At 35.8% G+C, this 26,383-nt stretch overlaps 2 protein-coding genes across 4 annotated transcripts in view; both read left to right on the plus strand.

Annotated features, from left to right (window-relative positions):
• LOC127881603 (uncharacterized) overlaps positions 1-26,383 on the plus strand; it is a 638,632-nt gene that overhangs the window by 83,507 nt on the left and 528,742 nt on the right. For 2 of the 3 annotated variants that reach the window (XM_052429625.1, XM_052429615.1), the window contains exon 1: positions 20,910-21,422. The exons of the other annotated variant lie outside the window; for it this stretch is intronic. In XM_052429625.1, the coding sequence (XP_052285585.1) occupies positions 21,088-21,422 (335 nt within the window). In that variant the 5' untranslated portion in view covers positions 20,910-21,087. Of the gene's footprint in view, positions 1-20,909; positions 21,423-26,383 lie in introns of those variants that run through there. 3 annotated transcript variants of the gene reach the window in all.
• On the plus strand, positions 12,247-13,380 carry LOC127876150 (piggyBac transposable element-derived protein 4-like). Its single transcript, XM_052421175.1, has one exon. The coding sequence runs from the start codon at positions 12,247-12,249 to the stop codon at positions 13,378-13,380; it is 1,134 nt and encodes a 377-aa protein (XP_052277135.1).

The raw sequence follows: 26,383 nt of genomic DNA on the forward strand, positions 1-26,383 counted from the left end.
AAGAATCAGAGATCAAATGTGTGTCATGTGTAACAATCTTCTCTCAAGTAGCTCAAATGTCAAGTAAAGAATCAGAGATCAAAAGTGTGTCATGTGTAACAATCTTCTCTCTTGTAGCTCAAATGTCAATGTAACAATCAGAGATCAAAGGTCAGGTTCAAACGTCCCTTTCAGGCCAAATGTCTGATTTTAGCAAATTACAAATTGTCTGCAATTTGTCTAACATTGTCTGCACGTTTGTTGTTCCGATGCTTGTTATCAAACCACTCGTGGTTTAATTACTACGCAAACCATTGGTTATAACCGCAATAACCAACGCTTACATGTTATTTATTTCTTAAACATGTAGCTTTTATTTCTGCTGTATCCTTGTCTGGAATGGTGCTTGTATAATGTAAGTGTAATAATTGTGTGTCTTGACAACCTTGCTGGTTTTCAGAGTTTCCCATCATCAACAAGGATTTATTAATCTATAGGCCGTGACTTTAAGCTTTTGTTCCAAGCTGGGGTTTGGTTTAGCATTCAATGTTGAAATAACAAACCTAGCATAATGTCAGAGCTCCAGATAAGGGTCGTATTTTCGTAATTACAAATTATTTTCAAGTCCGTTACGTATTTATTTTAAAGTCTTGTCGTTCCATTAAGAATTACAAAATCAAGTTACGAATATTATTTTTACATCGGTTTGTATCGATTTTTATTGAGTTCTTTTCGCGTATTAAAGATCTTTGCGGTGCTTATATTATAAGAATGGTTATCGGGTTTGTTTAACAAAGCGCATTTTTTCCAATAAAAGCGGCGTATACAGTCTATCTGTCAAAAAACAATGGCGGCGCCTAGAGAGCGTCCTAAAAAACTGCAAAGCGTCCAAAAACACGCTTTTAACATATTGTACGCAAAGTGAGCCGACGTTAAATGTTTAGAAAGACATTATAGAAAAGATCTTATACGATGTTGTATGTTCAGTTGCCGACACAGTCGGAAAAGCTAAACAAAATCGCGACACGACAGGTCCAAACTTGAACACAATTTTTTTTTTGAACAAGTGGGAGGGACAAGTCACGTGGCTAATCGTTGAAAAGATTGAAGGGGAGACCCGTTTTAAATGTGAAATATGTAAAAATTCATCTAAGGCATGCAATCTAAGCACAGTTTGGGCATATGAAGGTATTGGAAAAATAAAATTGTATAATACTGAAAAGACACTGTTGAACTCGTATAAATAAAGTTGCTAGTATGTTTATTTTGATTTTTTTTGCATGAAAATAACCATTATTATTTATTTTTAGATCATTTAGAAAAAATAAGAATTATTTTCCAAAATTTAGTAGTAATGTTAAAAATAAAATTTCAGAGTTAAGAATTCTTTTTGAAAATCTGGTAGTAATTTAAGAATTTCACAAAACCTTATCTGGAGCTCTGATATTGTAGGCAAATAGATTTGAAAAGAAGTCCGGTGTATGGTTTTAAGTAGAACGGACCTGATTCTGAATTTCTCACCATTACAGTTAATACAACTCAAAAAGGACTGTATACATTAGCGTTTGATTTTATTTACACTTCTGAATTAATAAGGCATTGGACATTATTTAAACAATGACTATACTATAGCCAATGATAAGATGGCGTACCACTTCAAACCACTTCTATAATTGCTATTACAAAATATCGAAACAAAAACATATCAAAAGCATGGTAGTGTGTATACCTAAGTTTGGGTCAAAATCTGGTTAACACCAAAGTGAGCTCCCAGAGTTACAACGCATTAACATCGAAATGTTAATCAACATAGCCGTCTGTATGATTAAATGATTAATGAGTTCAATCTTTCTCTAATATTTATTTGTAAGCACGGCTGTTTTCATAGAAAACCAGAGGTAATGTCATAGCCTGCTAGTCGTGTCATCCGACGTCAGCCATCCGCCGTCCACGTCGTGCTAAAACCTTAACATTTTGCTTTAAAATCAAAGTGCTTCCACCTAAAACTTTGAAACTTCATATTTGGATACACCTTGATGAGTTCTACACGCCACACCCATTTTGGGGTCACTAGGTCAAAGGTCAAGGTAACTGCAACCTCTAAAAAAAATCTGACAAGCTTACATTTATTTAAAACTGCACCCGCAGCGGAGCGCTGGCGTCCGTTATGCGCTGCTCGTGTTAAGATATATTGATCAATTATCTTATTGTGTATTTTAGAATGTTTATGTGATATTAATACTTAATTGTTTTGTAAAGCAAGATTTTATCAGGATATTGTATTTGTTGCCTAATAAGAATCCAATAGTCTGGCGGCATATGCATGTGTTGATGATTGCATACAAGTTTAATTTATCTTCATGGTTCAAATAAAACAAGTGTCATCATACTTGCTATATTTTCAACAAATCTAAAAAGAGGTCTGTTGGTGTTATTTGTACTTTTTATGTCCCCCACTATAGTAGTGGGGGACATATTGTTTTTGCCCTGTCTGTTGGTCTGTTGGTCTGTCTGTTTGCGCCAACTTTAACATTTGGCAATAACTTTTGCTATATTGAAGATAGCAACTTCATATTTGGCATGCATGTGTATCTCATGAAGCTGCACATTTTGAGTGGTGAAAGGTCAAGGTCATCGTTCAAGGTCAGAGGTCAAATATATGTGGCCCAAATCGCTCATTTTATGAATACTTTTGCAATATTGAAGATAGCAACTTGATATTGAGCATGCATGTGCAGTCCAGAGAATCATGCCACGAAAATGGCTCATTCAGGCTGGTCAGTGACAACCATATGTACAGTTACAGATAATGGCAAGATGCCCATTAATGTGTGCTGTGGTCAGCACCCCATCATGATTAGAGTAATTAAGGGGCCATTGTAGTTGATAAGAAGTTGGCTGGTATGCCCAAACTTCAATTCTGAGGTAGCTTCTGAGTTTTTAGTATTTCACAGCTACACAGTGTTTTATTCACTACAAAATCATGGAAGCACCTGCAAAAATTGTTGGAAATCGAGATTTAATACCTTGTGCATAATAAACATTGCGGGGAAATTGTTTGAATTTTTTCAACAACAACCATTTCTACTGACATCTGAAAACAGAAGGTAAGTTGAATTTATGTATATTTGTAAATGTTGAGTGTCAGTCCTGGAGATTAATGACAGCACAAACTATACTTAACTCCTGTAGAAGTTTGGCATGGTTTTGCGTTCAGGCATCGATATTACGTGTTTCTGGTTAAACCGTTTTTTATGATGATTGCAATTTGCTCATTTGCAATTGGGTCTAAGCAATCTTATTAACTTGAATTAGATTGAATGATCTTTGTATGTAAATAAAATAAAACATGATGCATCATTTAGTGTACCAACTGTTTGTTTCTGTATATGTAACAAGTACGTCTTCTATTCATTTTACATTCAGCATTTATGAGGTAATGGGTTGGTATACAGTCATGTAGTGGGTTGTTTAACATTAATTAATCAAAGCACTGAAGGCACTGAAATTGTTCGCTATTGAATAATCTTAGACGCAACTCAGTTTTCAATATGTTATAGCTTTTTATATCGCAAGTTGACACAACCCATAAATTTATAAAGAGTGTGTATTAAAGCACTAGGCGAGATGTGTGTTTTTTCAAATCATTAATGAAAAAGATAAGTTAGGCTTCATTCTGGGAAAACAGGGTTTAATTTTTTAATTTTGTAGTAGTTGAAGCGAGTGCGTTCAGGCGTGTGTGTATGCGTGAGATCGCAGGCTTGTGTGAGCATGTGTCATATTTACAAGCAGAGTAGGCTTGTTTTGCAAGTTTTTTTTTTTACCTGTCAGGTAATTATGAATTAAAGACAAAAGATCACTGCAAAAATATTTCGAAAAATATTAATCAGGTTTTAATATTTTGCATGTTTTTACTGATTTTTTTTGTTTAACTTTCAAAATGAAAGGCCTGGAATATAATGAAGTTTTCCAAGTTATTCAGAGTGTCTCGAACAGAAAAGGAAAATACTATTAGTCTTGAAGATTTCTATTTGTATCTAAAGAAGACTGATCAGAAACTAAAAAAGGTTTTTTTTCAGAAGAACTTTACAGAAATATCCTGGTGGAATTATAGATTTAGATAGAACGGAAGTTTTACCTGTTCGTTCTGTTTTGAATTGATACTGCTTTCAAGATACAGACAGTTCACAACCATGTGCAAATATAGCAAATATTGTCTGAGCTTTTGGGCGAAGAAGATTGTGTATTGTCCTCTCTGGAATTATACAGACTTATAGCCAAGACTAGCTGTGATTCACGAGTCATCACCTTTATTCCATACTGTTGACATTGATGAAAGCATAATAGATACATTAATAGCTGAGCACACACAACTGTTTACAAAAGAAGAATGGATCAAAATTTGTTGGTTTGAATGCCACCTTTCAAGATATCAAAATATCAGTTTAGACGTGCTTGTAATAATGATATTAGCAATAAATAAATCTTGTAAATTATGAGAGACATATTTGTTTATGTAACATAGTCTTGAATGTTTTACAGTATCTAATGAAAGAAATTAATTTTAAATCAAGGTAAGTGAATTGAAACATAAGAAATTATAACCAATACAGATCCAATATTATTTCAATCAGTTGTATATGAATATTCAAAGAATTTAGTTTTGTTTGCCTCAACAACAAAAAATTATTGGATGAAAGGTTGCATAATTTATAACATCATATATTTTGTGCCAAGCATTATTTGTTCATACATTAGCAAACATAGTTTAACCTAATCATGTACATCCTGTAGGAGCTGTCTCATCAGAGTTATAATACTTATTTTGCAAAAGTCGTTCATGGCGTCATACTATATTAGGACTGAATTGCCTTAGTACTATAACTCTGTAATAGTGTAATTTGTAAGTTGTTTACTTGACCTGGACATTATCTCTTAAATAGAATATGCATGGTCAGTATCAATATTATTGAGGACTCATTTAAAGCAATACATGATTATACCTTTGCATGCGTGAATTCAAAAAGATTAAAGTTAAGTAGAACCTGAGAAACAATTGAGCCGTTCAATGAGCTTTCTGTTGTGCACAAAGTGTTGCACCTTTTGGAGAGCCTAGAACAGATTTAAGCTTAAGTTATAAATGATTGAGGACAATTTTTACTCTGGTTGTTTGAACATTTTTTCTACTCGTAGTGTTTAGAAATTTTTCAACATGTCACTTAACTTTATATTTTAAAATTTAATAGATTTTAGATTTTATGTTTAAAATCTCGTGCATACAAAATCAAAGGATCTACACTGTCGATAATGAGCATTTTTGTCATTTGCTTGGCAAAATTTTTGTTAACTCCCATAGATTAGTGTAATTTCAGTGTCAACTTCGATTAAAATATCAAAACAATGCACACTGTGAGCTTAATTACTTCATTGATCTGTAAATAAATTTGTGTGACATTGTTTTTTTTCTGGATATTTTGTTTTGTTCTTATTGCAAACAATACATTTTGAAATTAATAATGAAGCAATATGTCTCAAATATGACTCCAGTACATATTGTTCATACATGTACCTAATTTTTATCAATTCTGAATTTTGAAATATTCCATGTATTTTAAATATCTTAAAATTATATAATTTACTGTATTTTAATTAACTTGTCAGTCTAAACATATATCATGAAACATGCAAAACTGTTTGTTACAAGAAGAATTATTAGAATACATGGTTAAACAGTACTTGGAAGCAACTTGAAACCACACCGGCCCTGTGCAGATTTATGGCAGTTTTATAGCCCCTAATTACCCTAACATGCTGAGAGACTGACCACAACCCACATGTGGCTCATTAGCATAACTGTAAATATGCTTCAGCCAAGCCAGCCTGAACGAGCCATTTTCTTGGCATGATTCTCTGGACTGTGTGTATCTCATGGAGCTGCACATTTTGAGTGGTGAAAGGTCAAGGTCAAGGTCATCCTTCAAGGTCAGAGGTCAAATATATGTGGCCCAAATCGCTTATTTCATAAATACTTTTGCAACATTGAAGATAGCAACTTGATATTTGGCATGCATGTGCATCTCATGGAGCTGCACATTTTAAGTGGTGAAAGGTCAAGGTCAAGGTCATCCTTCAAGGTCAGAGGTCAAATATATGTGGCCCAAATCGCTTATTTTATGAATACTTTTGCAATATTGAAGATAGAAACTTGATATTTGGCATGCATGTGTATCTCATGGAGCTGCACATTTTAAGTGGTGAAAGGTCAAGGTCATCCTTCAAGGTAAGAGGTCAAATATATGTGGCCCAAATCGCTCATTTTATGAATACTTTTGCAATATTGAAGATAGCAACTTGATATTTGGCATGCATGTGTATCTCATGGAGCTGCACATTTTGAGTGGTGAAAGGTCAAGGTCATCCTTCAAGGTCAGAGGTCAAATATATGTGGCCCAAATCGCTTATTTCATAAATACTTTTGCAACATTGAAGATAGCAACTTGATATTTGGCATGCATGTGCATCTCAGTGCATCTCATGGAGCTGCACATTTTAATTGGTGAAAGGTCAAGGTCAAGGTCATCCTTCAAGGTCAGAGGTCAAATATATGTGGCCCAAATCGCTTATTTTATGAATACTTTTGCAATATTGAAGATAGAATATTGATATTTGGCATGCATGTGTATCTCATGGAGCTGCACATTTTGAGTGGTGAAAGGTCAAGGTCAAGGTCATCCTTCACAAGGTCAAGGTCATCATACAAGGTCAAACTTCATATAGGGGGACATTGTGTTTCACAAACACATCTTGTTATCATATGAACTCTGAAAGAGACAAATGGAAAACACGTTGTCCATTGCAATTAGATAGATTGTCTTATTATTTGGTTGAAGTAACAAGCATGGTTTGAAAGAGTGCAAGAACCAGGCCCCTCGGTCTGAGGTTAAGTTCACTGTTCAAGATCAAATGTAAAATATAAGAAACCAATTCATAAAACTTTGTCCTTAGAGGGACCTTTTTAAAGATTTTTGCATGTATTGATAATTGTCATTAAATGCTTTATATTGATACATGTACATGTAAACATTGGATATAAAGAGCTCTATTATAAACTATTAAAGAAAGAAAAAAGTAACGTTCAAATGGGCTCGATTCACTGAACCCTGGAGTATATCGCTTAGACCACTCTGCGTTTCGTGCTCATACTATGATTGATTTATTCCAAACTTTATATAAGCAGTCCTCGTAGTTTCACAAAACATAAAGACAGCAGCAGAACTCTACAAATTATTCAATTGTTTTGCGTTGCAACGCTCTATAATGTTCATGTTTTTAAATCCTCAAAATATACATATAATGAATATTTTAGAGCACAGTTTATGTACAGTTACTGTTTCCTCACACATATCATAACTACAACAAAAATTTGCGAAAATGGAACATTTTAGCTCACCTGTCACGAAGTGACATGGTGAGCTTATGTGACCGTGTGATGTCCGGCGTTCGTTGTGTGTGTGTGCGTGCATCAACAATTTGTTTGTGTAGACAGTAGAGGTCACAGTTTTCATCAAATCTTTATGAAATTTGGTCAGAATGTTTATCTTGATGAAATCTGGGTTGGGATTGTATTTGGGTCATCTGGGGTCAAAAACTAGGTCACTAGGTCACATAATAGGTCAAATAATAGAAAAAAAACTTGTGTAGACAATAGAGGTCGCAGTTTTCATCCAATCTTTATGAAATTTGGTCAGAATGTTTATTTTGATGAAATCTGGGTTGGGATTGTATTTGGGTAATTTGGGGTCAAAAACTAGGTCACTAGGTCAAATAATTGAAAAATCATCAACAATTTGTTTGTGTAGACAGTGGAGGTCACAGTTTTCATCCAATGTTTATGAAATTTGGTCAGAATGTTTATCTTGATGAAATCTGGATTGGGATTGTATTTGGGTCATCTGGGGTCAAAAACTAGGTCAAAAACTAGGTCAAATAATAGAAAAACGTTGTTTAGACAATAGAGGTCGCAGTTTTCATCAAATCTTTATGAAATTCAGTCAGAACGTTTATCTTGATAAAATCTGGCTTGAGAATGTATTTGGGTCATCTGGAGTCAAAAAGTAGGTCACTAGGTCAAAAACTAGGTCAAATACACTGTAACTCCAATATAGTGCGGTCCGTTATAACGCTGTGTCCAATATAACGCGGGGGGGGTGCTTGGATCCCGTTTTTGCTCCAACCTTCCATTTCTGATTCAAATCAATGTTATGCATCTTCATGTATTTTCAGAAAATTCAAAGATTGCGGCGATCACAGCCTGCTTGCTTTATCCGTCTGTTTAACCGATTTTAATCGATTTTAATCGATTAGAAGTTAAACGACTCGAGAAAGCTAACTGGTGTTAATCTCTTGTGTAATGTCAATAAAGGTCAATAAAGGTGTGAAAACTTGCGAGTCAGTGTTTATTACATGTTTTCTCTATCAGAGCGGCTCAGTGCGCTATTTTCAATAAGGTAAGTGCAAGTGGAATAATTATCAAATAAAAATTATTCAAAACGATTAAAACATTTTTACTTTGATTTGATTGCAGTTTGTCCATATGAAAGGAGCGGCTGTGAAATATACTGCGCACAGTTAGTATAAAACAGGGTAAGTTTTGGTGACATTCATTATCGTTCTGATATTATTGAGTACAGCAACATAGAATCACGAAAAAGGAAGGCATACAGTATTGCGGAGAAATTGAATGTAGTTGACCGGCTACGGCGTGGAGATGCGCAGGCAACGGTCTCGAGAGACCTAAACATCGCAGAATATACTCTGCGTGGTTGGTTAACAGATGAGTCGAAACTGCGATCAAGTCTGGCAGACATGGACTGCGAAGGGTCACAGCGGAAACGCCAGCGCACCGCAAAAGATTCTCAACTTGAAAAAGCCATGATAGACTGGTTCAACCAGGAACGGAGTGAAGGAAACACTATCGGGGCCAATCGTGCATGGCCAAGCAAAGGCCTACCACGAACTTATACACGGCGTTGGTGCAGGAGGGTTCGAGGGCAGCAGCGGTTGGATAGATGAATTACCTGTTAATGTTTTGTATGTATTGTGTATTGTATTTCATTGTATAAACTTTGACAGTGTTATCGTTTATTATATGCTATACATGCTTGATAAATAAAAAGATCTTTGTTTATGTTTAATGTTTCTGTTGTTTCTGTACGTGTACGAATAATAAATTAAATAATCCTAACGATTTATTTACGTGCTAACGCAGTATACTTAACAGAGATTCACTTTAATTTACGCCATTTATCAGAAAGTCCACGGAAAGCACGATTTTTACATGACGCATATGACGCAATAAAACATTTCTTTGTACATGTGTCGTATTGCATTCAATCTAAATTTAAAGTCGCTCTCCCAATTAAAGCTCTGTCCCATAATGCACTGTACTCTTTTTCTGAAAATTGGCGTCGACATATGGATGTGTTTATGAATCTCATATTTCTCGTCATAAATGTTAAAGATTATTTTTTTCGTAATTGATGTTGTAATTATATTGGATTATAGGATGCATGTGCACATTAGAAAAGCGGTATGTATTACGTTATCGTTCGATTCGGTTTATATGCAAGTATTTGCGGATGACAACACAGCATGGCAATACACAAGACCTATATTATAGGCTATACTTTACCTGTTTTTATATCCCCCTGCAATAAATTAGCTCAAAACTTATAACGCTGTCCGTTTATAACGCGGTTGCGTGGCTTGGACCCCGTCATCCGCGTTATATTGGAGTTACAGTGTAATAGAAAAACCTTGTGTAGACAAAAGAGGTTGCAGTTTTCATCCAATCTTTATGAAATTTAGTCAGAATGTTTATCTTGATGAAATCTGGGTTGGGATTGTAGTTGGGTCATCTGGGGTCAAAAACTAGGTCACTATGTCAAAAACTAGGTCACTAGGTCAAATAATAGAAAAACCTTGTATAGACAATAAAGGTCACAGTTTTCATCCAATCTTTATGAAATATGGTCAGAATGTTTATCTTGATAAAATCTGGGTTGGGATTGTATTTGGGTCATCTTGGGTCAAAAACTAGGTCACTAGCTCAAATAATAGAAAAACCTTTGGTCAGAATGTTTATCTTGATGAAAACTGGGTTGTGATTGTATTTGGTTAGTCAGGTGAGCGATTCATGGCCATCATGGCCCTATTGTTGTTTAATTTAGTCAATTGACCGAAACGTGAAAAGTTCCCTTTACCCGGTAAATAAGTTTGGCTACCATAGGCATAATTTTACATTCTTTATAAGTAGTGACTATATTGTATTGTTTAACAAGTATTCTTTATAAAAGCCCATGTCAAAGTCACAATTCAAGTTCAAACGTCATAACATAGCCCATCTGGAATTAGTTTTAATAAAATGTACCATTCTTGTTAACCTGGGCAGTCATTTGTATTATATGTTTTATGTGCTTTAAGTCAGTTTAAATTAGAATTTTATTGAATGCACTTCTTACAATTTCATTCCAGTAGGTTAAACGCTTTCCCCAATAGATGCATATAATCCCGAGCGCCGACAACATTGTAAAAGCTTCGTAGTAAATTTCCATTTGAGTATCGGGGTATCTCGCAAATGATTTTGATATTTTCCTGAATAAAATAAAAGTAATATACGCTGTATCATTTTCATATTTTAGTTCCTTCAATATTGCAACAATTATTGTACTGTATCTGATTGCACGCAAAGTGCCGTCCGTGTACAGTTCATATTCTTTTACAACAACCAATTAACAGCGTCATCTATATTTAGATTTTATGCAATATGTACAATTCATTTTCTGGAAATTGGGAGAAAGTAAAAGTGATTTTTCAAAAATAAACAAACGTTTTTTTCCCCATTTAATTTGTCATAATTATTTATATTTTGTGTTGTCTGTGTATGTTTGTTTGGTTCTCTTTTGTTTTTAGCAAATCGTATGAAAATTAATATCGTAATGATACATGTATAAAGCAAGTCCCGTTTCCGAGATCATATACGAGAATTACTTCGATATGTTTAGTGACATATAAAATCATGATTTTGACAGACGACACATGCTTATCTAAAGTTGGTGTTTTTGTAATACACAGGATATTGGATTATCGCTGCTTGATTGAGCAATAAAACAAAGACGCAGTCGGCGGTTTTCAGTAGGCTTTTTGTACTGACCAACATAATAATTAATAGTGCACGTGCTTATCTAACATTTAAGGATAAAACACATGGGATACTCGACACTTTGGGCTTGTTTGGGGCATAAAACGCAATCCCTGTGGCTTTTTTCAGTACCAAACGTGTCCAGAAACTAATGAGTTCGGGTAATAAAGCAAAGACATTATGATCTGAAAACTGCATGGAGTCTGAAATGAAACAAAATGCTGACAAATCAAAAGATTAACTGCCTAATGTTTTAGTATAAAATTCGATATTTTAAGGTGGGGTTCTCACTGCATTTCCTATTGCATTCGCATACGCTTGTATTACTATTTATATCCTCGTATTATTTGCACAAATTTATTCTGTTACCATGGCTGACTACTTAGATCAGCTATTTGACAGTGATCTATATGAGTTATCTGGTTTATCAGAGTTGGACTCTGATATTGAAGTCGGTGATTTGTCCGATGATGACATTATTCCCAATGCTGAGGCTGCAGATGATAATTGGACAGATGACTTCAGTCCATTGAGGGTGCGTCTACACAAAATATATGACTACACAAAAATAAAAACGTAGATTTATTGCTGTGTAAATTTGAAAATGTCAAAACATTTTTTTTCATTAGTAACCGCTAGCACCACATTATACCTATAATTATAATGCCCTAAACATAAATTATCGTAATATAATGTACATGTTATAAAATAAAATATTACAAATGACACGATCATATTATTAATAATATAATAATTTATATTATAATTGTTGATAATTATAATATAATTATGTTAATAATAATATTTATTTCTTTTTTTCATTTCAGATTGATGAGTTCAACAAGCAGCCGGGAGAACGCCTGCCAGATGGATTTGATGTAGACACAGCCACTCCCATGGATTACTTTTCAGTCCATTGTGGGGCATACGAATGGTTACTTCGATTTGAAGATGGCACAGCCGGACTTACCAACAGACCTTTGATGGCAGGACACAACTGAAGAAGAGATGAGGGCATTCCTGGCCATCAACATCCTGATGGGAATCATCCACCCCCCAATGTCGAGATGTTCTGGTCGTCTAATCCCTTCATCAACAATGCTGATATCACCAACACCATGAAATGCAACAGGTTCCAGAAGCTGGTGCAGTACTTCCATGTTGCGGACTGGTCGACTGAGCCAGGAAGAGGAGAGCCCGGATACGACAAACTCTTCAAGGTGCGACCTGTAATGGAGAGCGTCAGCCGGACATTTCAGGACATCAACATGCTCAACAAGGAGGTCTCCATTGACGAGGCCATGAATGCGTTTACCGGCCGCCTCAGCTTTAGACAGTATATGCCTGCCAAGCCAAATAAGAGGGGAATCAAGATGTGGATGCTCTGCGATGCCAGGAGAGCCTTCCTTGCTCGTTTTGAGGTAAACCTGGGGAGACAAAATAACCAGACGGAACACGGACTTGGCGACAACGTTGTGATGAGGCTAGTGGACCACATCTACCACTCCTTCCGCTGGTTGATCTTCGACAACTTCTTCACAGTTATACCTCTCATGAAGGAACTCCTGGAGAAGGGCCTCTACGCCTGCGGGACTGTCAGGGTCAACAGGAAGGGATTCCCCAGCCAGTTGAAGAAACCAGCAGAGGTACGACAGCGCAGAGACTTCAAGATCATGCAGATGGATGACACCAACCTGACTGCCACAGTATGGAAAGACACGCGACTTGTTCACCACTTGGTCACGTTGAGCGACCCTACCATCATTTTACCTGTACAGCGACGATGTGGAGTCAACGTCCTGCAGCTACAGTCGCCACACAGTGTGAACGTCTACAACATGTATATGGGTGGTTTTGACCTGCATGATCAGTACCGCGCTAAGAATGACGTTGGGAGCTGTTCCAAGAACTACTGGCGATACCTGTTCTGGTTTCTTCTGAACTGTTGCATAGTGAATGCCTTCATCATGTACAAACTGACGTCCCGCAGGAGAATCGGCTGGAAGCGGTTCACCCACCTTGATTTCGGTCTGGAACTTGTCCGGGAACTGGCTGGGGTGTTCTGCAAAAGAAAAGGTGCAGCACCGGAAGGCAGAGGGAGAGATGGCTTGGTGGAGCAGATGAACATGGGGGGGGGGGCCATGTCATGTTCCGACTCTCCGACAAGACAAAGGCCTGCAAGTACCACACCTGATACCTGAAGCAGTGAAAGGAGAGGAAGTTCGGGTGTGCTACTTGCGGTGTCCACCTGTGTCAGGATGGTTGCTCCGCAAGATATCACAGTCTGTGATGTGTAATTTCACTTTTTAATTTCGTTTTTGGAAAAAGTGTCATGCAATCAAGTAAAAGTTATCGTGGACATTGTTGCTAAGGAAAGGACATTGGTTAGGACATTGCTACTGTATATATCGCAACTATATTTTCAGTATTCAGATTATTATATTTTTAAAACTAAGAAGTAAATAATTTATTTAATATTTTATAAGCCATGAATCATAAAAATTGATTTTATTTTATTTCATTTGTCATGTAGCATTATAATTAAAAAAACTTAATAGTCAATAAGTTGTAAAAACACTTCTAACTTTTGTCTACAGAAGTCTCATATGTTTGCAAATTATAATTTATTGCAACCTATAATTGTTAGCTAATGTGTAAATACTGTTGCTGTGTTATGTAAATATATATATTTATTGTTATGTAAATATTTATCCCCACGCTTTTTGAAAAAAAGGTGGGGATATTGTGGTGATCTCCGCCGTCCGTCCGTCTGTCCGTCCGTCCGTCCGTCCGTCCGTCTGTCCGTCCGTCCTGGCCACTATCTCCTCCTACACTAAAAGCACTAGAACCTTGAAATTTACACACATGGTAGCTATGAGCATATGTGCGACCCTGCACTATTTGGAATTTTGATCTGACCCCTGGGTCAAAAGTTATAGGGGTTGGGGTGGGGCCGCGTCAGAAATTATCACTCATTTTTTTAGGTTATTTTACATTTACTTCTTTATTTCTACACCGATTCACTTCAAATTGATACTGGACCTCACCTATGACAATACGGTCAATCTCAACCATGCATGGCCCCATTCCCAACCCTGAGGCGCCCCGCCCACATAGGCCACACCCACCAAAAATTTCCATTTACTATAATTTTTTCATTTCTACGCGGATTCACTTCAAATTGATACTGAACTTTTGTTATGACATTAGGGTCAATCTCAACTATGCATGGCCCCAATCCCAACCCTGGGGCGCCCGCCCACATAGGCCACACCCACCAAAAAATTCCATTTACTATAATTTTTTCATTTCTACACGGATTCACTTCAAATTGATACTGAACTTCTCTTATGACATTAGGGTCAATCTCAACTATGCATGGCCCCATAACCAACCCTGGGGCCCCGCCCACATAGACCACACCCACCCAAAATTGCCTTTACTATAATTTCTTCATTTCTACACCGATTCACTTCAAATTGATATTGAACTTCTCTTATGACAATACAGTCAATCTCAACTATGCATGGCCCCATTACCAACCCTGGGGCGCCCCGCCCACATAGACCACACCCACCCAAAATTGCCTTTTACTATAATTTCTTCATTTCTACACCGATTCACTTCAAATTGATACTGAACCTCTCTTATGACAATACGGTCAATCTCAACTATGCATGGCACAATTACCAACCCTGGGGCGCCCTGCCCACATATGTCACACCCACCCAAAATTGCCTTTTACTATAACTTCTTCATTTCTACACCAATTCACTTCTAATTGATGATGAACTTCTCTTATGACAATACGGTCAATCTCAGCTATGCATGGCCCCATTACCAACCCTGGGGCACACCTAGGTCAAACATTCGGCGTGGGGATACGCGTCGGCCTCTGCCGCGCCATTTCTAGTTATGTTATGTAAATATATATGTTTATTTTATTATTAAATGTGTAATAATGAATATGCATTGCAATCATGTGTATTTGTAAATTCAACACTGAATAAATTCTGTTTTATCTGAAAAAAGTATGTCTTCTTTGTTTGTTCAAACAATTCTTATGCGTTGTTTACAATACAGACTTAAAATTTATATGGTTGGAAGAATTTATTTCTCTACAATCTTTACATTTACACAAATGATGTGAAATGAAAGGAACTAAGTGAAAATTAAGCTTAAACTAGACAGGCGTAACAGTTGAGAATTTTTCCAATATTTTTTAAATAAACCTATGGAGATGGAGTCACTGTTATCAAAACAGCAGGACTGATATTGGCCTGGAGTGGAGATGGTGTAGTCAGGCTTATCAGCTGTATATGGAGTCACTGTTATCAGAACAGCATGACTGGTATTGGCCTGGAGTGGAGATGGTGTAGTCAGGCTTATCAGCCTTATATGGAGTTACTGTTATCAGAACAGCATGACTGGTATTGGCCTGGAGTGGAGATGGTGTAGTCAGGCTTATCAGCCTTATATGGAGTTACTGTAATCAGAACAGCATGACTGGTATTGGCCTGGAGTGGAGATGGTGTAGTCAGGCTTATCAGCCTTATATGGAGTCACTGTTCTCAGAACAGCAGGACTGGTATTGGCCTGGAGTGGAGATGGTGTAGTCAGGCTTATCAGCCTTATATGGAGTTACTGTAATCAGAACAGCATGACTGGTATTGGCCTGGAGTGGAGATGGTGTAGTCAGGCTTATCAGCCTTATATGGAGTTACTGTTATCAGAACAGCATGACTGGTATTGGCCTGGAGTGGAGATGGTGTAGTCAGGCTTATCAGCCTTATATGGAGTTACTGTTATCAGAACAGCATGACTGGTATTGGCCTGGAGTGGAGATGGTGTAGTCAGGCTTATCAGCCTTATATGGAGTCACTGTTATCAGAACAGCATGACCGGTATTGGCCTGGAGTGGAGATGGTGTAGTCAGGCTTATCAGCCTTATATGGAGTCACTGTTATCAGAACAGCAGGACTGGTATTGGCCTGGAGTGGCAAATCAGATAAGGGGTCTATCAGGGAAAGGGTTAACTATAGAATTTCAATGGTTTTATACAATAGTTTATGCTGACACAACTATACAAAATATACAACTGAACAATGAAGTCCATACATTTGTTAAAAAATGTAATTTTTAGAAGAGTCTATATATTATTGTATACTTTTATGAATTTATTCCAAACTTAAATGAGAGTTTCGCTTTTGCACAATTTTAAACTTACTGCTATTAGTGTATGGTAATGACTTAATTCAAATAACTGAATTTTTGGAGGTGTATTGATACATCATTGCCAACACGTTTTTACTTGACAGCAAAATTAAATAATGGCTACATTTTTAAACATGACATGATAAGTCTTAATTTTGTTGATACATATACTTTATATGAAGAGGACTTTCATTTTCAAAGTGATATACAAGACATACATGTATATGAACAAAATACTGGGTACTCATTTCAGAGGTAAAGCATAACAATTTATAATATTTTTTTCCTAGTTATGTAAATATTTAATTTCTCATTTTGCAATTAATTGATGACTACCAGTCAGTGCACGGTCTCTCACGTGATCCGTATATATAATTCTATGATTTGCCACCAGGTTCAGCCACTTTTTTTCCAGCTTTTCAGCTGATAGCTTGCTCGCTTTCGTATTGTAAAGTTCGCACACACTTGCCCACATCTTCTTTTTTGTTTGGCCCGTGATTCCTGTTATTAAATATATGTATTTCATTCATAAAACAATTAACATGCTATAAGATTCTGTTGTTTTAATGGTAGCAAATAAATGAAATAAATTGATATGAAGATTTTTATGTTTATTATTATTATGGTCATTGAATATAAAATTATGAATATGATAAGATTATCTTCCATTTTTAAGTTCATGAGATAAGAGAATGGGAATGGGAACCTTTTTGGATGAAACTATACTTTCCATCATTCCAACAGTCATTCCCCCCCCCCCACGATTGCCCCCCTTAGACGTTTCACTCCCATTTTGTGGGTGAAATGTGTACATAATATGAAAATGTATATTAGAAGTATTACAGGGATTTCAATAGACGCAGAATCCTGCGTTTTGACGCGAGCAAATTAAAAACGACTCGCTTTTGACGCAACCCTTTTTTCTGCCGTGCGTCATTTTGACGCATAGAAAATTTGACCTGTGCGTCAGTCAGTTAACATCTCGAGTTCCATGGTAATAAATCCCGTTGTGCTCCTAATTGACATTTATGTTTCAGTATTTGAAACTCGGTCTATAATCGAAGGAATAGTCCCCGGGCTTTGTTTATCTAAATCTCATCTCTTCCAATACACATGTCACCGTCTAAATAGTGCGTGCGCACTAACTGGGTAATTAGCAGCAGTGATTACGTGATTTTCGATTGACAATCCGATAATTGCAGGGTTTTTGCAGACGGCACGGTTAAAGAAAGTAGGCAAAAATAATTAAAGAAAAAACAAAATTGATCAAAGGTCCATTAATTACGTAGATCCATTATTAAGTCCAGTGAGTTTTGTCAGTTTGTTAATCCACCGATAATTACGAGTAACACCCATCCTATATAAACTGGAATCACAGTTCATTTATTATACTAACAAGTCATAATACTTCACATAAACATTTAGAATACACATTTCTTTGATTAGATATAATTTATCCGAGTAGAATTAAATTGCTATGTCATGACCTTCGACATTGTAAATGCCGGACGCATTGTAAATTAACAGTCAACCCGCGTTCAATTCGAGCTGGCAATTCAACAACAACAGATTCAAATTACAAGTAATGGTTATTCAATAATGGAGAAAGCATTAACTGGATTTAACGAACATTTGATTAGGTATGTTAAACCAGATAACAACAAGGAAAATTTGGATTATTAAAGTTAAACTACTGCAGGTAATTAAATTCTTAGGTGTGCATATTTCGGACATGTATAGTATTCGGATAAACAGTAATAGATATTCTACATGTTCCATGCAGTTAGATTGTGTTTTGTTACAAAAGGGATGATGATAATAAACATGTAATGATGATAAATATGTGATGAAAAGGTGCTACCGGTACATATCTTAAATTACTTAAATGTGTTAAAAGACTTAAATGTGTTATGATGAAGTAGATTTTAATGAGCATTTATTGTTTTTACAAATAAACATAGTATAGTGATAGAAATAATAAAACTTGTGAAAGGAACAGGTTTTGTTTTTGAAAAACTTAGTCGATATTGTTCGCACAAATTATTTATATTTTGTCATTATCTTTGTGTACCAATTCATTAAAATATGTTGTGTTATGTATCCTGGTATTGTTATTTAATAATTAAAGCAGTATAACTTTTTAAGATATTGTGTTACTCTTAGAGCATCTTTTTATCTAAAAAAAATGAATAATACAGACAAAAACACAATTAACGCGCTTCAAAATTGACCCCAGCATTTTTCAATTTGACTCCTCAAAATTTCAATCCAGGGGTCATTGACTCCTGGTTTGTAAAATCTATTGAAATCCCTGAGTAGATATTTGTAACAAAGTCGTGGATGTTAGAACTTTTAGCTTATTTCTTCTTGAAGGGTTTGAGTTTTATCAGTATATTCATACAGATCAGTGCCAGTAGCTGGGAGTTTGATTATTGCAACTACTTTAAGCTAGATTGAAATATTTGTATAAAGTTACTTGTTTAATAATGTACAGAAACAGCTGTATGTTCAATGGTGCAATTGCAAAATTTGCTATAGACACTAACCTATAATTTCAGGGCCTAAAAAAACCTCTCCGCAAGGGTCCTCTGTTTATTGTGCTTAACCAAAAAGTCCCTTTCCCATACATAATTTTTATTTAAGTGATGCACTTTTCTCTAAATTTCTACTCTATCTCAGTATTTTTCATTCCCCAAAACCAGAAAAGTGTGTCTTTTTTACTTAAAAAAAGGCTGTGGTCCTTTCCCCAAAGTTGGTTTGTATGTGTGTATGTATGTATTTCTTTTGACCTTGCGGTCAAGGATAACCCATGAAAGTGCAAGCACTTATTTCCAATGGGGTCCTTTGGTTTTTGCTGAAGAGACAGCAAGCAGAAGAGACAGTATTGAGATTCAAGGAATCCAGGTGGGATACCCTAGCTCTTTGCGAATAGATCCCTTGGTTCTTTTAAGTGCTCAGTGTATAGCACCGATACGAGGGAGAATTACCTGGGTTTCATACCAGTACATCTCTAGTTGGGTGGGAAACACTTGAAGCATTTCTGAAATTTCCAGTGCCCCGGCCAGGAATGGAACCAGGGACCTCTGGAATGGTAGACCAGTGTGTTACCACTAGACCACCGTGTTTAATGTAGTCTTTTACAAACAATGTTGAATCATGCCAATGTGTTCAAAATTAGTCTTGCTCCATTACCCAGGTGAGCAATCTTGTTCAATGTCGGCCGTCTTGTTAAAGCGGGTATATAAGATTTTGTCAAATATTTATGAATTTATATAAACTGTGTAAAAAACTTATTATATATATATTTCAATATAAATTAAAATAAAAGTTAAGAAGAACATATGTCGAAAAATGCAAAATAAGCCAGATATTTAATTCTGAAATTGAAAACGGCTGTACAGCCGAATTCGCCAGCATGTATACCATACATGTACGATGTGCATCTAAACTTAGTTTAACGGTTTATTTGAATTCCTGCAACGATATCTATTCATACGACACACGAACACTATCTCCGATCCTAATACAAAGACGAATGCTTCGGTTATTGTAGGAAAATATGTACGTCACTATCGGCTCGGGGCGCTAATTTGTCTTTGCTGCATTTTATGAAATTTGGCTTTAATGTATAATTTTTCTTGCCTATTTTGTGTTATTGTAACATATTTTATCAATATATTACAATTAAACACATATAAAAAATCGTATATACCCGCTTTAAAGCAGTTGTCACAAAAAACTTTTTGTCCCCTACCGGTTTCACCGGAGGGGACTTATGGTTTGCGCTCTGTCTGTCAGTCCCTCAGTCAGTCACACTTTTCTGGATCCTGCGATATCTTTAAAAGTTCTTAATATTTTTTTCATGAAACTTGAAACATGGATAGATGGCAATATGGACTTTATGCATGTCATTTCATTTTTTTCCTACATCAAAAATTCGGGTTGCTATGGCAACAAATAAACTAGAAATACTGCTGAAAATGGTGGTTTTCTGGATCCTGCGATAACTTTAAAAGTTCTTAATATTTTTTTCATGAAACTTGAAACATGGATAGATGGCAATATGAACATTATGCACGTCATTTCATTTTGTTGCTACTTCAAAAATTCTGGTTGCTATGGCAACAAAAAAAAAATTATTCTGATAATGGTGGAATTTCTGACAATGATGGAGCCGGTAGGGGACTATATTGCTTGGCAATAGTCTTGTTAAAATTTCAGATTGCATTTTATAACGAGAGTGTAACCATAATTTTGTGTTAACAAAAAGTAAACTGAAAAAAGAAACAATATAATGTTTATGCTGAACTGTTTATGCTGAAGGATCAGATGTGTGACTAATTCATAATACTACCTGTATAATTGATAATGTGTAACAAGCAGATTTACAGTAAGTTTATGCTACGCTACAAATCTTATTCAATGCAGAACATAATCTGAATGTCACATGAGCCAATAGCTAGTTGACAGCTCACATTGTTAAACTGTTTACTTGTATCAGACTGATGAATGTCATTTGAAGCTCAGCTTGGTTTCTGTTCAGATCTAAATCTTTATTTCTAGACTTTTAACACACAATTTAAAGCGACTTATAAAACAAAAGGTGTTTTGTTAAATATAAATTGTGTTTAACAGACAAACTCTGGTTTTACATTTCATTTTAATTTAAGTTTGCTTAAATTTCATTATTAAACATGGCAACATTTTCTGTAGATTCTGTTGCTCAAGGCCATGTTGTGGTTGAATATTGTTGTTCAATCTGCCAAGAGCATAATAAGGAGATAAATGCAGTATTTTACTGTAAAAAATGCAATACTTTTTACTGTGGACAGTGTATTAAGTATCACAGAAAGCATCTTCTGTGGTTTAATAAACCTTATGGAAAGGATGAAGTCATGAAGTGGCCACTTCCCAAGAAAATGGAGAATTATCTCATAACATGTGATATTCACAAAGATGAACAATTAACTAAATTCTGCCAAGACCACAGTCGTCTGTGCTGCTCTAAATGTGTTGACTTTGATCACAGGTATTTTAAATATATATTACCTTCTTCAATTGTAATGTAATATTTCAATACCAATTATTGTACTGCATTAAGCAATAGTAGCTAGCAATATTCAGTCTTATTGATAACATGTTTAATAAGAATCATGGTGTGGAAAATTGCTGTGGTAGCTAATTGCTACCTAGATACATTTTCTGTCTGTTTCTTACTGTGGCTTCTAAAAAAACACTTATCATCTGTTGTGATTTAACTCCCATTTATACAAATCATCATTTTGTTAATTACCATTTGATAATTCGTCTTTTGACCATACGATCCTTTTTGGAATACAGGCTATTAATGAAGTAGCTATTCATTATCATGTCTATCTGTAGTATCGGCCATCTTAATGAATACATACGAATTTTGGAAGTGAAACATTACAAAAACATGCATGTAAAATGTCAACCAAAGTTAAATGTGTATTATTGGACATAACAACAAAAACTGCGTTTGAATTGGCAATGTTTTGACAACATACTGGCTGGACTTTAAAAAAATAAGCAGCGTTTAAAACATTTGAAAAAGTACTATTAATCCATAAACAAATTAACATAATTGGGAGCTACGTATTTAAAAAGCATAGCATCACTGGCAAAACATTACCTACTTTCCAACGAACAGTCTGTAAGTCATGACAATTATTGTTGTAATAGTCATGGATAACCATCAAATACATTAAATTTAACCAAAACATTAACTGTCCAGCACTTCTTGAAGGTGTTTCTTTAAAGGAAGAGGACCAATTAGAGCTCCAGATAACATTTGGATCAAATTCTTATTTTACTGCATAGTTTAACAATTAATTCTTATTATACCCCCTATTTATAAAATTAATTATTATATTTCTCTGTATGTGTTTAATTATTTATTTCAAGCCTGATGTATTACTGTTTCCTTGTCTCAGCTGTTCTTCTGGACACTGAGCTTGAATGTTTATTAAACCGCTTTAGATTCACAGTCATTAACGAATTAGCTTATAAGTTCATCAATTATTTACGAAACCATGCTTTGGTTATTTTGTTCTTTAAAATCGGATTGAAAGAATGCATGCAGCGTGGAATTTTCAAATGGCTTTTGTGCCTTCTATGCTTCGATACACCGCTTTGGTCGGCCATTTTGGTTTTTTAGCTCCAGAGGCCAGCGGTGCTTATGTCATGGTCCTATGTCCGTCGCGCGTGCATCCGTGCGTGTGCGTGCGTTAACTTTTTATTTTTTTACATCTTCTTCTCCTAAACTCCTGGTCCAATTCTGATGAAATTTCTCAGAAATGTTCCTGGGGTGAACCTTTTTCAAATTTGTTCAAATTATGCTCCTGGGGTCAAATTTGACCCTTCCCCGGGGGTCACAAAATTGAAAATTTTCTTATATAAGGCCTATTTTGTGAAAACTTTAAAAATCCTTTCGTCCATAACCATAAGGCCTAGGGCTACCAAATTTGGTACGTAGTGACATCTTATAGTCCTCTACCAAGTTTCTTCAAATTATGCCCCTGGGGTCAAATTTGACCCTGCCTTGGGGGTCACAAAATTGAACATATGCTTAAATATGGCCTATTTTGTGCAAACTTTAAAAACCCTCTTGTCCATATCCGTATGGTATAGGGCTTCCAAATTTGGTTTGTAGTGACATCTCATAGTTGTCTACCAAGTTTGTGCAAATTAAGCCCCTGAGATCAAATTTAACTGTTTCCCAGGGGTAACAAAATTGAACATAATTTATACTTATATTGGGCCTATTTTGTGCAAACTTTAAACAACGCCTTGTCCATAACCATTGGGCCTATTTCTACCAAATTCGGTATGTAGTGACATCTAATAGTTCTCTACTTAGTTTGTTCAAATTATGCCCCTGGGGACAAATTTGACCCTGCCCCGGGGGTCACAAAAATGAACATATGCTTTAATAAGGCCTTTTTTGTGCAAACTTTAAAAATCTTCTTGTTCATAAATATAGAGCCTAGGGCTACTAAATTTGGTATGTAGTGACATCTAATAGTCCTCTACCAAATTTGTTCAAAGTATTCCCCTGGGCTCAAATTTGACCCTGCCCCGGGGGTCACAAAACTGATAGATTTTTACCAGGGGAGATTACTGGGGCCGTGTGGCTGTGACCAACAACAACAACATCTTGTAAACATGAGATAAAACCCTGTAATTTAGTGCCATTTAAGATCAGATAGTGACTGCTTACAAAGGAATTGAAGTAAGAACATGTGTTATGCATGTTTTTCTTAAAAACTGAAAACAGTCGGGTTTTATTTAAATATGTCGAAAGTGACCATATATCCGGATAAAAATATTTCGGATGACATGTTAAGTTCATGTATTTTTTGTAGTGTTTAAAGCGGGTATATACGATTTTTTATATGTGTTTATTTGTAATATATTGATAAAATATGTTACAATTACACATAATAGACAAGAAAAATTATACATTAAAGCTGAATTTCATAAAATGCAGCAAAGACAAATTAGCGGCCCGAGCCGATTGTGACAAACATATTTTCCTACAATAACCAAAGCATTCGTCTTTGTATTAGGATTGGAGTTAGTGTTTGTGTGCCGTATGAATAGATATCGTTGCAGAAATTCAAATAAACCATTAAACTAAGTTTAGATTCACATTGTACATGTATGATATACATGCTGGCGAATTCGGCTGTACAGCCGTTTTCAATTTGAGCATTAAATATCTGGCTTATTTCGCATTTTTCAACACATGTTCTTCTTAACTTTTATTTTAATTTATATTGAAATATATATATATAATTAGTTTTTCACACATTTTATATAAATTCATAAATATTTGACAAAATCGTATATACCCGCTTTAAACCAGTATAATAATATCTTATTATGCCCCCCTTCGAAGAAGAGGGGGTATATTGCTTTGCTCATGTTGGTCTGTCGGTCGGTCTGTCGGTCCGTCCACCAGGTGGTTGTCAGACGATAACTTAAGAACGCTTAGGCCAAGGATCATGAAACTTCATAGGTACATTGATCATGACTCGCAGATGACCCCTATTGATTTTGAGGTCACTAGGTCAAAGGTCAAGGTCACAGTGACCCGAAATAGTTAAATGGTTTTTGAATGATAACTCAAGAACGCATACGCCTAGGATCATGAAACTTTATGGGTAGATTGATCATGACTCGCAGATGACCCCTATTGATTTTGAGGTCACTAGGTCAAAGGTCAAGGTCACGGTGACCCGAAATAGTCAAATGGTTTCCGGATGATAACTCAAGAATGCATACGCCTAGGATCATGAAACTTCATGGGTAGATTGATCATGACTCGCAGATGACCGCTATTGTTTTTGAGGTCACTAGGTCAAAGGTCAAGGTCACGGTGACCCGAAATAGTAAAATGGTTTTCGGATGATAACTCAAGGACGCATATGCCTAGGATCATGAAACTTAATAGGTAGATTGATCATGACTCGCAGATGAACCCTATAGATTTTGAGGTCACAAGGTCAAAAGTCAAGGTCACGGTGACCGGAAATAGTAAAATGATTTTTGGATGATAACTCAAGAACGCTTTTGCCTAGGATCATGACACTTCATAGGTACATTGATCATGACTCGCAGATGACCCCTATTGATTTTCAGGTCACTAGGTCAAAGGTCAAGGTCACAGTGACAAAAAACGTATTCACACGATGGCTGCCACTACAACGGACAGCCCGTATGGGGGGCATGCATGTTTTACAAACAGCCCTTGTTGATTTTAAAAACACAACTTCCATGAACATAATTATTTCAAGAAAAGTCAATGTATGATACTGCATGGTAAACTCAAACTTTGTATCCAAGAGAAGGTGTTGAAATTAATGAAGTGCAATGTTCTTAACTAGGCTGGTTTTTAATAACTTATGATTCATTGTTCTGTTTGTGAATGATGACTCATGAATTGTGGATATGAGTGTCAATTGCTCAACGATCCATTATATTTCTGACCATTTTATAATTTTCTTAATATAAGTTATGAATTGATCTTAGAAGTCAAATGTATTATTTAATTAAATACATTTATAAATATAAAGAAATAATCTTTAGATTATCATAATATTCTCAGGCCTGTTGGTCTTAGGGATGTGTGGGTTGTAAATTATATTTTGAATTGATTCTTTACAAAGAAAGATGCTACTATCGTATTTGTTATAAATGTGTGAAAGGCTCTAAGAAGAAACAAGAGATTATTACCCCTTTACCAAACACTAACAGGATTTTACGGGTTTGTAGTAAGCAATTTCTCCTTTTATCACAATTATTTCTACCCTACCCGATTATTTCCTTCATATTCCATTACAATTTAATTGTCATCTGCAACGTCTTTCGAATTGGGACAGTCCAAAATGTGTCGTTTGGTAAAGGGTTAAAGCATTTTGATTCCTATGGGTCTTGTGAATCTGATTCAAATCAAATGCGTTGTAACGTTTTCCATATATAAAATCTGACCCTTCCAACTTTAAGCGCCCAGTGGGATGAGGGATAGAAAGATAAAGTAACATGCTTGCATAAAAAACAGTGGAACGATACAGTGCCATCATGGTCCTCTTGTTTATGTAAAACGGTCACTGACAGGGCTTAACACTAAGGCACGTCCAAACGACATTCACTGCCTGTACCTAGGTCTGGGCTAGCCAATGTCCCAGGAACATGCCCGACAGGTAGTGTGTATTTAGGGAGGGATTATGTGTTCTATATCAATAAACTGCATTTTAAATAAGCTTTTCAAAGATGCAACAATCTTAATACAGTACGATCAGATGACAGAAGTCCCAGAGTGAAGTGACTGTCAGAGACAACAAACGGATCGTACTCAAAATAGATTTGGAACCCCCTGATTGCAATAAAAAAGAGGCAGATACATGTTATTCAGAAAATCCCCGGCAGTTTTCCCGGTAAAACACGTCAGTACCTATTTTTAAACGG

This window comes from Dreissena polymorpha, chromosome 1 (assembly GCF_020536995.1).
Source record: "Dreissena polymorpha isolate Duluth1 chromosome 1, UMN_Dpol_1.0, whole genome shotgun sequence".
Classification (NCBI taxonomy): Eukaryota; Metazoa; Mollusca; class Bivalvia; order Myida; family Dreissenidae; genus Dreissena; species Dreissena polymorpha.

What these genes read in the sequence shown, in the direction of transcription:
- LOC127876150 (XM_052421175.1), top strand. Translation starts at nt 12,247, where the DNA reads ATGTTCTGGTCGTCTAATCCCTTCATCAACAATGCTGATATCACCAAC.